Below are 13030 nucleotides of genomic sequence, written 5' to 3'. Positions count from 1 at the left end.
ATTTCTACTGGATATAACAATTTGAAAGCTCTTGTGGCACTCTGATTGTAAATTTCATGTCCCAGTTATAAAGTAAGTTGACAGGAGTCGTGCAGGATTTCTACATACATGTAGAACAGTCATATTTTGATAAATGTAGTATGAATTAAGTGTATTATTGCACAGGGTCAACAAATGTTGCCATTTGAAGTAACGTTACTGATTTTATTACAACATTACCTCTTTTGTGTTTATAAAATGTACCAAGTTTTAAATTGGTAAGATTATTTTACTTTAAAAAAAAAAAAAAAGTCAAAGTCTCTTGCCAGTATTAGATATTTTTTCTTTGTCTGCTACTTTTTGAGGGGGTTTTAGCCAAAGAGTAAACAGAAGAATATTTTTACTTTGGTGGTTATTCACTGTACTGTATAAGGTTAGTTTTCTTACATGCTTACAGTTTGCCACCAAAATAAAATTATGTAACATTAACAAATGACAGAGTGGTTTAAAGTGTACTGCCTGAGTTAGTACTTATTTATTCCATTACTTGGCTATTTGACTTTTTCTGCTCATCTTGAACATCTTGAAAAGGTGACTTTTTTCCTGATTTTTTTTTTTGTTACCTTATAGCCAAAGGAAGCAGAGAAAGCTTTTTATCCTGTGTTTGGCTTATGGCTGGCTGGGTTATATTAGCTTTATAAAAATGCTAATTAAAAACTTCCACTTCTGTTTACCTTCACTAAAATGTGTGGGTTTTTTCTCACACCCTCAGCTATTAATTTAATGTTGCCTTGCCTATAGCTGCAATATTTTGATAACACAGCAACTTCATGTTAATTTTTGAATGTTTATATCTTGAGATAATGCAAAATGTAAAGCCTTTGTAACCTTACTCACACCATCTGTATTTGTCTTTATTGTTTCACTTTATCCAAGTCCTTTAATTCTAACTGAACACCAGCAGTATTTTTCATAAAGATTCTTTTAACGATAAATATTGGAATGTACTTGGGGACTTAAGTGGGGGAGGTGTGGGGAGAAAATACTTGTCAAACTTCAGCTGTCCATAGACCTAACTATTGTGAATGTTGTTTTCATTTTATCACGGTGGTTGACTTAACTCTGATGTTCAGTTTGTGTTTTTGGAATTGCTTTTCTCTTAGAATTAAAAGACCAACATTAAATGTGTGTATTTTTTGAGAGAGAAGAATGAGTTTTGATTCTGTACTCTTGTGAAGCACATACTTGGTGGCATCCTCCCATCCATCACTTCCCAATCACTAGCTTTCCTGTTCCTGTCCTGGAGACACTTGCCCTGCACATAGACACTAACTGGTGTTCCAGCTATGGTTGAGGGATGCTTTGTTACAAGGTGTCATGTACTGGAAAATGCTGCAATAGTGCTGCTGAAGATAGAGCTAGAGTAGTAATTAAAGCACACCTACAAATGCCTTCCTCATTTTATGTGAATTTCATTGTATGTAGTAGTGGTGTGTCTAAAGGAAAAGACAAATGTTGCTGTATGTAATGATTTCATTCTGGTATAACTCGATCATTGTATGTACGCATGTGTGTAAATATATGTAATTCAACTTTGTTGTGGTCACTGATTTAGAACCATTTCTATGTGTATATTTAATATTTTTCCATTATGTTTTATTTGTATTACAGTAGTATTTAGATAGGAGAAGTCTCTTGTGACAGTTCTAAAAATATAGATATCGCATGAACAAGACAGCAAAGAAATAATGGCACAATGCTGGTCAGAATTGTAAGATATGCATCATAGCAAACTATTTGTCAAATCATTGTTCTCAACAATACTTCAACAGGAATTTTGAATAAAACTATGGTTTTTCTATGCATGACGCATTTTGAGTGAGATTACCAAGGAATTTTGAAAAATCTCTAAGCATGGTACATGAAATGAAGGTCAATATTTTAATTTAACATGATGAAGACATACATTAAAAAAGGCCTTTAAAGGTGAAGACAAGCACTTTATTTTCTAGGGGCTGGGGAGATAATTTAATAAACAGAAAAATGGTTTGTCTTTGGAACATCCTACTAAAGTGATCTTTAGTGTTATATTTTAAGGAAATTGGTGAATGGAGATGGAACATACCAAGGCTGATGATGGAGCTATAGAACAGAGTGATAAGAATAAACTGGACAGAAGCATCAGTTCTGTGCACAGAGGGAAGAGGAGGAGTCTTGCAAATGCTATGCTGGTAATATGTTCAGGCACATCTCTAGTTGGATCACATCTGTCTGAATGAAAAATAAGGGCATGATGGAAGAAAATTACTTTTTGTAGAAATGGAGAAAAGGGTTTAGGAAACATTGAAACATTGTTTGGTCAATGTTGAACTTAAATACCCATATTGAGGTGTCAGATCTATTGATATCCTAGTTTAGTTAGAAAAACATTTATGCATGAGTTAAACTTTGGGGTTGTCAATGTTTGTAGAAAAGCTTGCTGGTGTTTAGGTTTTTTTTTCTAAATTGAATCATCTATAGGTGAGGTGTGGTGAAATGAAGGACAGGGGAAAAGAGTCTCCTTTGGAGTCCCTGAAGGAAGCTGGAGGGGGAAACAACTATCTTTTAGCAAAGGTAGTACAGGACAATAGAAAGGAAAACAAAAGACCAATACCATTACAAGCTGTGCACAGTCTGAGAATGAGCTTGAAATTTTATACTTTTGCTGTCTTTCAATTTTGTCATTCAGCAACAATGCAACAAGATGTTTTGTATTGTCTTGGTGTTTTAATGTTCTGCATTTTTGAATCCCTTCATGTTCTCAGCTAGCCCATCTCTATTTTTTAAATCAGGTTTGTACATATTTCAGTATTGAGTTCCATATACCATAATATCAACAGTTATTCTGGTTTTCATTAGTACCAAAATATTTTGCCAGCAGATACTAATTTTTCAAATACAGCTGTAGTTCATACCATTCTTTTCATATAATCTTCTAATCTGTTTACTGATACTATTTCATCAGTGTGCGTTTTTCTTGTTCTAATTTATGTTTCCAACTTCTCAATTTGACAATATTCAGATTGCTTCCCATTGTTAGCTACTTAGTGTTTGGCACTGATTGACTTCCATGTGGTTTTGGTTTCCTAGTCTTCTGCTTATTTAATGTTCACCACAGTACCTTCCAAGCCTGACATCTGCAGTTTTACTCTTAACAAGCTTATTTATTTCAAAACCTGTTTTAAAGCAGGAAGCTAATTAATAGTTATATCTTGCTCTAAATAAAGTTTTTTTTTTCTGTAAGCACCACTTCCAAGCCCTTCATTTGTGCTTTGCCATTCTCTAATGAATACTCACAACACTTGGCTGTTGTTGCATTTGCTTGTGTCAGCATCTGGTGGGATAGTTACTGCTTTGCTGTGTACCTGTTTTCCTCATTCATGATCATTACTGGTTGCCTGCTTTGTGTTATTTGGTTGCTCTAATCTGGTATTCATAACTTCACAAATTGGTTGCATGATAGCAGAAACCAGAAAGTACTACGGGTAAAATTCTAAAGATCATCAACAATAGTTGGAAATTGTGGGAAAGGGAATTAAGGGACAATTGGTGAGGTTTTAACTCCATTAAATCCTTAAGCATAAAAGAAAAGGACTTTTATTAGATGTTTAATCTCAGGTCTCCTTACATGAGGTTGAAATGTGTAGATATATGCTTCTAGAACTTTTCTTTTGGCAAATCTATGCTTTCCTTATGTACCTGTGTTCCACTTTAGCAGGTAGCAGATGGAGAATGAGGATGGATATTGTTTCCAGAAACTTGGTATGCACGAAGGGAAGAAAGGAGTTTGTGAACAGTACGGGTTCCGAGTCTCATTAACTATTGTCAGCTATAGCACTTGATAGCATGAGAGATGTAACTCAGATGCTTCTGGTGAAACTTCAGCAGTGTAGGTGGGCTTACTACTACTTTTAAGTTGTTTTTCATTATTTTATTACTATTTTATTATTTTTGTCTGTGATAAAAATCAACAGTTATGTAAATTGTTGGTTTTGAAAACAGTAAGTTATGTAGCTTTTGATTGCATTTTTAATTTCTGTAGCGATTTGTGTAAATTGTGCTTACTCACCTCTGTGCTGTGTTACTCATACAGCATTCCTCCTGTATGAATAGTGAATTTCTGTGAGAGTACTGCTGGAGCCAGGGGGAAAGCATGGAAAAGGAAGGGCTTTACAGAAGCCATTTCTCAGTAGTAACTAAGAGATGTGTTTCCTGTCTACACCACAAGTGGCTAAGTTCTCAAATGAAAGTCTTGAGGAGAATTGTTCTTTATAACACAGGAAAGGAACTACTAGTTTTTAAAGCTATCAGATACAGCTCAGCCTTCTTAGTTTCAGGCTGTCTTAATGAAATTTTTGGGATAATGAGTCTTTAGAAGAGATTGCCATATAAATATTAAAAAAAGTTCCATACAGCTAAAAGAAAAGTAATTGCTATGACTAATTGAGTAAAATCTTTAAAACTACAGTCTTAACACTGTACCATGTGGTCACGGAGTGAGGCTGGTGCTGCACCCTGCCAAACAAGTGGAGTTAAACAAGGCCGTGCTGCACTGCTGAGCAATGACACAATGTGCCAGGCTGAGGCACAAGGCTGTGCTGTGTGCACAGAAGTGAAGGCAGAAGGTGGCATTTCTCTCGTGCATGCTTGGGGAGATCAGGAAAGGGAACTTCTACAGGTATTTCTCATGTCTGTGTCCAAAAATAGCTCTTAAAGAGTTTTTCTGCTCATGTACTTGATTTCAAGTCAAATCTCTGTTGCTTCTACTACTAATTGCCCAATCTGCCAACATAAGATTGTACTTCAGCATTTCATGATCTATGTCATTGATTCAAAACACAGCATAAAGGAAGTTCCTGTTTCAATGCTTTCACAATGTGGTTTGCAGGCTTCCGGACACGCCTGGCTGTCTCAGGAGTCTTGTGCAATGGTAAACAAGCTTGGATTTGTCATGTTTTACTCCATTAGCCAAAGAAATGCTCCAATATTTTGAGCTTTATTCTTGGGATCTTGGGTATTATTTTATAAATAATATAAATATATGATATCATATAAATTACTACTAGTTATGAATATGAGATTCTTAATTGTGAGCTTGAGATTGTTATATTATTTCCTGTTGATGTTTGCTGCTGGAATACAGTTAAGTATGTTAAACACTTTCTCTTACAAAGTCCAGAGGTTAGATTTTGATCTGATCTCATCTGATGCCTGTGTAAATCTCAAATTATTTGCACTGATAAAGTTGATATTTTCAGTGAATAAGAACAGAATTTGAAAACTGCACAAGGAAGAAATTAAAAAGCTGCATTACTAAAACCAAATGTCGTGTTAGCTTAGCATCCTTCATCTTTTGCAGCATTCACAGGTATTCATAGCATTCTTCTTTCATTACAAAACACAAACACAGGTTTAAACTTGATTTATTGAAAATCTCAGTTTTGCATAATTATTCAACATCTGCAAGTCTTAAAACATTTAATTTGGAAGAAAAAGTCCATTAAGAAAAAAAAAAGTAATTTATATTCTCCTTTGTAAATTTTATACAGTCAAAAGCAATCTACTCTTCAAAATCCAAGTACAAGGTTACTTAACTGCAAGTTAGAATGCCAAATCCTTCACCCATCATAAACATATTCCATCTGCCAAAGTCAAGGAACCTTTCCAGTTATTCCCTCTTTCATTTTCTATAGTGGACCTTGAATGAAGAGCAAATACAGTCAGAGCTCTTGGTTGCAGAACAATAATTTCTTCCAGATGAACTCTGCTGCCAATTGTTGCATTTTCCTTCTCCCAGAGCTGGCTGTTTGTAACAGGAGACACTGAGCTGCAGCCAGCAGCAGGTTCAGCTGGGACACCACACGGCCTTGCCACTGATGTGGAGCTACAGAGAGGCACAGCAGAGCAGCTGGGGAACCCAATCCCTTAACGTGCCCTTGGAAAACTTGGCAGAAGCTTATCTATTGGAGTTCTGAGCTGAAATCCTGACTCTGGTAGCTTGGAGAGCAGAGGTAGATGTCTTAGTCACAGCTTCCCAGAGCTGCTTCAGCATTTTGCAGCTGGTTTGGAGCATCACACATGGTGATGCAAGCATAGATAACAACATGGTATAGTGCTACTGGGAGAGGGACAGGGAAGTGGCAGGAAAACATTATTTGCTACTTTAGCTGAAAGAATTATTTTTTCCTAGATATTGTTCTTATCACAGAAATAAGCTTTCTACTTCTGGGCAGTTTAGAATAGAAAGCATCATATGGAAGTAAGATACACAAAACCTTAAAGGGGTACAGTCTTATTTTGGACACAGTTTTGCAGAAAGATGAAGTAGCTCAACAGCCTTTGGAGCCCTCTATAACAAGTTCTGTAATACTAATAATAATTATTTTGCTTATAAAAACTATTTAGAAATATTATTGCTAGGTCCTCTTCTCTGAAGTTGAAGCTGAAGTGCTGTTTCTATGTTCTGTAGCCCTTGCTAGCATCTGTTTCTTTTGAACAATGTATTTCTTCAATGCACCTACTGACCCTGTTTTTATTCATAAAACACTATTTAATCACAGAAAGTCTCAAAGTTGCAACTCTGCCATTCATACAGATGACCCCACAACAGGCACAATACTACTACATATACTGTTTTTAAAACACTTTTTAAAAATGTGTTTTTAATAAAGTTTTTAAAAAGCTTATGATAAAATGCAGTTAACACATTTATACAAGAAATTCCAATGACTTGGCACATTGTAAAAATTACTAACTTGAAACTACTTAAAAAAAGTGAATTCTCATGCACCAGGGGTTTTGGCAAAAAGTCTATATCCTCACTACACTGTTAAAAGCCACTTACCTAGATATTATAAATTTCTGATTTGGTATTAGCTTTGTCTTAGTGATAGTGATACTACATATTCAGTTGATCATAAAATTTGTGGCCTGCACTTACTGCTCCTGTGATTTGTGCCTTATTCAGATGAACAGCTAGGTACAGAAACATGGGTTATATGAAGAATGTACTTACAGCTGAAAGACTTGGGAGGGTGAGTAAAAAAGGAAAGTTTAGGTGAACAGCTTTGGTTTTATATGTCTATGTAAGCCACCTGACTAACATTAGTCAGAGTTGTAATAAAGTGGAAAAGAAGAGGGATTTTGAGACTACAATAATCAATGTTTGTTTTGGCATACCATGAACAACCCCAGCCTTTATTAAAAGGAAAAAACCATGAGAAATTAATTTTTAAATAGTTATCAATTCCATGAGGTTACAGTAACTAAGAATTTGCAAGTCATACTTCACAGTGTGCCTGTATTTGTTTGTATACCATGTACTCACTTGTCTCATGTAACAGCCACAAAGGAAAACAGGATTTTGCAACTACAGGACAGAAGGATTTTTGAACAGGAATTGTATCTATTTTCTCCACTTGTTTTTCAAAACTGCCTCAATTTCACATTGATGGTGCTTTTTTTAAAGTGCTGATATTAGTCCTCTGTTATAAAAAGAGATCTCATGTTCTTACATAGTTAGCCCAGTGTTTCTCCATGATGCCAAAGAACAAAAACTAAGGATTTAAAAAAACATATAACTTTGAAGAAAAATGACAGTAACTACCAATCCTGTAAACTTAGGCACATGTAAATTCACTCAGTATTTAACAGCAACTCAACCAATGTCTAAGTTACTACTTAAACTTTTATGTGAAAATGAAGATAATGACAGTTATATTAATATTACTTTGCATATGCACCAAGTGTGCTATGCATAAAATAGGAATTAACAATCATTAACAAATCCTACAAGTACAAAAAATAATTAGTAGCATTTGGAAAAATGGGAGAGCTTGGGAAGAGGCATGATGTTCATATTTAAAAAAAACCCAACCAACCACCACAAAAAACAACAGAAAACCCCCAAACACAAACAAGACCAGCACTATCACATCCAAAAAGCCCAATATGAATTTAAAACCTGATTTTTACTCTCTTCGAAGGAATCTGAAAGGTCTTTATAGTCTTTACTGTAGTTTATTGCTCCCTTCTCCCCATAGCTGTTATATTGTTATGATCATAATATGAACATTAATGAATATTAAGTTCTACTTTTCCTCTTATCTTCAAAGAGACTTTTCAACATGTAAACCTGAACAGCTGATACCACCACCATTACTCCCAAGTTGACCATGGACCAGAAATTCACTCTGTCAAAGTTGCTTTCTTGTATGTTTCGGTCACGAGCCTCAAATGCTCTGAGCAGGGTCTGAATCTGGACACTTTTGCTTAATCTGGCTTTGACACTGTTGATGGATTCCTGGTAAGTGACAAAAGAGTGTTTTTAGGAAAAACCCCACCTGAATTAAGTGTAGATCTTGCAGCAAATACAAAATTATTAACATCATGTTATCATCTGTAATTCAATGTCTTGACAAGTGAAGAGTTAATTTAATTTGAAAATATACACATCATCACAGTTTTCATTAATTTGTCTAACCTGTTTATTGTGTATTGGCTAAAAAGAATTACTGTAGCATTAGTGTTCTGTAGTAATTTTCCTTTTTCTCTTTTATAGGTAGGGAGGTAAGAGAGAAATCAAACCTATTTGGACTAATAAAAAGTAGTGAATCTGCAGAACTAGTCTCAAAACAAATTGTGTAGTGGCAAGCAAATGCAGAGTTTTTTCTGCTGCATAATAAAATTAAGGAGTTTTTAAATGGAAACTACCATCAGGGCTATATCTGTATCAAAAGAAAACTACAATAATGTTACTTTCCTGTCTGCTTCTGGTGTTTCCACTGTAGTGGCTATAAACTGCTGCTTCAGCCTTGATACAAAAGCAGAATTTTGACAATAAATCTTGAACAGGACAACTGGAGGTCCTAGAAAGGACATAAAGTGTGACCCTGGAACTAGAGGAAGTACATGAACACTCCAGATATGACAACAGCAGCTCTCAAGATTCACACTTTATTCTGCACTTAGTAAGTAAACATCTGGTCCTATGATCTGCTGAAGTTTCATCCATCATGTAATAGATACTGACAAAAGCTGATCTCATGCAGTGCTGAATGATGTTCTTGATATAATTATGGATCCTGAAGTAACTTACAGTGAGAAGAGTAACATTTGCAGTAAGAGGAGGCTAATCATTTTCAAAAATCCCCAAAACCATAAGGCTAAAGCCTGCAGTAACATTTTCTCTGTTTTATATTTAACAAAAATATTTCCAAATAGCTATTCTGGGGAGCCAAATAATGTTATGATGATAAAGTTCACCGTTACACAACAAGGAAAATGAACACCACACAAGAGCTTTAAACTTAAAGATGTAATTCCCTATTTTTGCCAGAAAATGTGTTCTCATTAAGGAATTAAACTACTAAGTGCTTATGTTGGTCCTCATAGAGCTTGCAGGGAAAGTAAGACCTTGCTAAGTAAACAATGGGATTAAATACTAATCTTAACTTTACAAAAATTACTTACTTTGTAAGATTTTCAAGGCTCTCAAATATAGGTTCTGCATTTATTTTTTTTTTTTTTGGAAGAGATACCAGTATGTAAACGAGTATTTATCAAATCCATTCAAGTATTTTCTGTGATTAGTGTGAGTGGGATTTTTTCATAACTTCATGTAGAAATTTTCCTCTTTTCTAAGTGTCTTAACTGCTACTTTTAAAGATCTGGTCAGATTTTCAGATTCTGTATTTGGTTTTATTATTATTTAAAAGTGTATCATACACCTATAAAATATTTTAAACATTGGTTTGTTATTTAAAAACCTGCATTGTGTTTATGGCAATAAATGCAAAGATGTGATGGAGAGGCTAGCACAGTACTTTACCTTTAAACATTGATAAAAATGATGCAGTAATTCCAACTACACCATTGGGACTAAATAATACTTTAATGCTCCAAGTATTCATTTCATTGCTGCTAGGGAAGAAAGGAAGCTGAATTGGAAAGCAAGTGACTGAGAGCTAGGCAGTTTTTTCTTGCTGATGAAGGGCCTATTCTGAAAAAATCTTCAAGTTTCTGTGTAAACAAGAGATCCATGGTGCTAGACTTCCTGTATTAGTAAAAGCAATATATGGACCTGGAGTACATTCCAGGATGACACAACAGTCCAAGGCAGAATGGCCACATGACATTGAGTTTTTTTCCAAATGCTCTTACATTGAATAGCAAGAAAGATCAAATACTAACCAGAATATCTTCCAACTTCATGTCTAGGAGATCTGTGCCTGTAACATACTTCTTCCAATCTTCCTCATCTTGACCATCTTCTCCCATATTGTCCAGGATCAATTCAAAGAAAATTACCTTTTCAGAAATGGTACTGAATGTGTTGTCAAAGCAGAACATGTAATCCCCATCTTCTGTTTCCACACTGTGTATATAAGCAAAATATGATTAACTACACTTTCTGTGCTGGTTCACAAAAAGTCAGGTTTTGTAAGCATACCCTTCCCTTTAAGACTGACAATTGTGCACTTAGAAATAACCAAATCTTCTTTTTGTATAAAAATTGGAACTCTAAATACACTTTACAGATTACACAGTCACAGCAAAACAATCCTACTAACTCCAAAGGCTCAAAATTATCACGACAGCAAGTTGCTTTCATTTATTTGTGGGGATTTTGAATCTTTGCTAATCATTACAAAAAATATGCAATAAGTGGAATTCTTATACTGTATAGTAAAATTACAGCAAATATTACATACTTTGAAAAAAGGACTGGAAAAATTGGGGACTTTCTAGCTTCTTATTTGTATGACTCACATGATCTTTTGGTATTAGGTATGGAGACCTTTTTCAACTCCATAATAATGATTTTTATCCACTGAACATGAGCAGCTATCATTAAAACAAAAATACACTTCACTTCATGGTACAATTCATGTAAAAAGCATTCAGTGTTTATAAAAAGAAAATTGATATTCTCAAACTGTCCTATTAGAACGTCTTTTGTAATACCAAGGAATAAAAAGTACTCAACCTTCATTTTAGTTATATTTGCTAAAGAAAGCAGAAAAGTTCTTTGTGTAACACTTCTGAGTTTGAAGATTTTAAACTTACGTATGAACTCCATCTGATTTTCTTTCATCAAAAACTAGAGTTTCACCTTTTGGGGAGAGCAGATGAAAATCAACATCTAATCCTGCTCCATCTAGAACCTGTGAAACAAACAAAAATAACCAACCTCCGACCAGCTGAATTCCTGTTTGCATTGCTGACAGCAACATTTATAGGGAAGGCAAATGTTTGTAGTTAAGGGAACGGACAAATAAAATAATCCGAAAGGTTAATCTGTCTGGATGAGCTGACACCAAATTAATTGGAAACAGATGGAAAAACAGCTCAACCTAAAAGCATTTTAGCAATTTCAGAATCTTAAACTAAATGTAATCTAAACCTGCCAGGCTAGGTTTATATTGAATCGTTCCCTAACTACTTTTAAGAATGCATGCAGTTTTATCAACAGGCAGGGTTAGACAACCTGTAAAAATACCAACAAGAGATGGCTAAATCTGGCATTTCTGTGGCTGCTGTCACTGATTGCTTGTATTAGCATAGTGTTTACATGATGTCTTTGGAGAATTACCTGCATCCTGTGTTAAATACTGTTATGCTTTAGCCACGAATATAATTAAGTACAAAATAAATCTATATGCAGTAATATACAGAGCTCCTTTTCTACACATTCAAAAAGAAAACCAAATCATTACTGTTAAGAGTAGTGCTAAGAAATTATTGCCTGAGTAGAAATAAGGTAAGTATATGTTATACACACTAGTCCTTTCTAAAATAAGGTCTTTATTTAGCTTATGATCAACGTAAAATCCTACTCTGTGCAAAATAAACTTCTGTTTGGCTTAGACAGGACTCTAAACAAAGCTTGAACACCTCTCTTTCATTCTTGTTCAGTTCTGCATGTGACAGTATTAGAAATTAGAGAAACTATGAACTTCAGCTTTGTCTTTCATTTGGGAAACAGAGGGGAAAAACAGATGGAGGGGAAGAGAGAGATTCTGGCCCATTTCTAGGCACCATAACAGGGTGGAAGAATATTCAGTGCAGCTTCCCTTCCTGTACCTATTTTACTGGGAAAAAAGTCATTGTTGTAAGGGGGGGGAAACGTCTGAGATCGAGATCTAGCCCAGACATCTCTGGGAAACTCCACTCAAGAAGGACAGCAAAATCTTAACGATAGTTTGTTAAACTGGGCTGTTTCTGTAAAACGTTCATCGTTGAGATGAAAAGTGTTTCATATCAGCACAAAGATAGGAAAGTACGGGCTCTGTGCATCAGCACAAGTTCCTTATGCTTTAGGGCTACAACACGAGGTCACAACTCTGAACTTTCTACATTCGGCCCTTTTAAAGGATGGCGCCTTGAGCTCCTCTAAAGTAGAAACAAAAAATTCCCTCCAAACCACCAGAAGAACGTATTAGAACAACTGAAAAGGCACGTAAGTTAATTTTTAACTCCCTAAGGCTGAACTTCTAGCAGTGTACAATTCCAGCGTGGCTTTGCGGGCTGGGCTGCCCGGGGCAGACTGGGGAGCCCCGCAGCCGCCGCTCGGGGCAGGCACCGCGTCCCTGGGCAGGCACTGCCCCTCAGGGCCGGGGCCGCAGGAGGGCAGGACCGAGCTGCGCGCAGCAGGGCCGCCGCACAGGGGCACGGGCAGAGGCAGCGCCGCCGTCACGGCGGGACGCGGGACCCCGGCTCCCCTCGGGACACGCCGCGGGGAAACGCCCCCTCCCGCCCTGCCCGACCTGGTACTCGAGCTCCAGCGAGGCCTCCTTGCGCATGGGCTGGTAGAAGCACTCCTTGCGGCCGGCGGGCAGCGTGAAGGTGAAGTCGCTGTCCAGGGAGGGGCTGAACTCGGCGGCGCCGGGCGGCGGCAGCAGCAGCGCGAGGCACCCGAGCGGCACCAGCAGCAGCAGCCGCGGCCCCATCGCGGCAGCGCCTGCAGCCCCCGCGCGCACGCACCGAGGGGCGGGGCGGGCCCGCTATGGCC

The 13030-nt window shown here is 36.8% G+C and overlaps 1 protein-coding gene across 1 annotated transcript; it reads right to left on the bottom strand.

Annotated features, from left to right (window-relative positions):
- Positions 1-5424: 5424 nt before the first annotated feature.
- TMED5 (transmembrane p24 trafficking protein 5) lies at positions 5425-12968 on the bottom strand. Its single transcript, XM_054285792.1, has 4 exons — positions 12786-12968; positions 11086-11183; positions 10210-10393; positions 5425-8320 (listed from the first exon to the last, which is right to left on the bottom strand). The coding sequence occupies exons 1-4, from the start codon at positions 12966-12968 to the stop codon at positions 8102-8104; spliced, it is 684 nt and encodes a 227-aa protein (XP_054141767.1). The 3' UTR covers positions 5425-8101.
- Between the last annotated feature and the right edge of the window lie 62 nt (positions 12969-13030).

The sequence above is a fragment of the Melozone crissalis genome, unplaced genomic scaffold (genome assembly GCF_028551555.1).
Source record: "Melozone crissalis strain CALT ecotype California unplaced genomic scaffold, PUWL_Pcris_2 ptg000045l_1, whole genome shotgun sequence".
Lineage (NCBI taxonomy): Eukaryota > Metazoa > Chordata > Aves > Passeriformes > Passerellidae > Melozone > Melozone crissalis.
The sequence above is the reverse complement of the archived record's forward strand: the minus strand, read 5'-3'. Positions and strand labels throughout refer to the sequence as shown.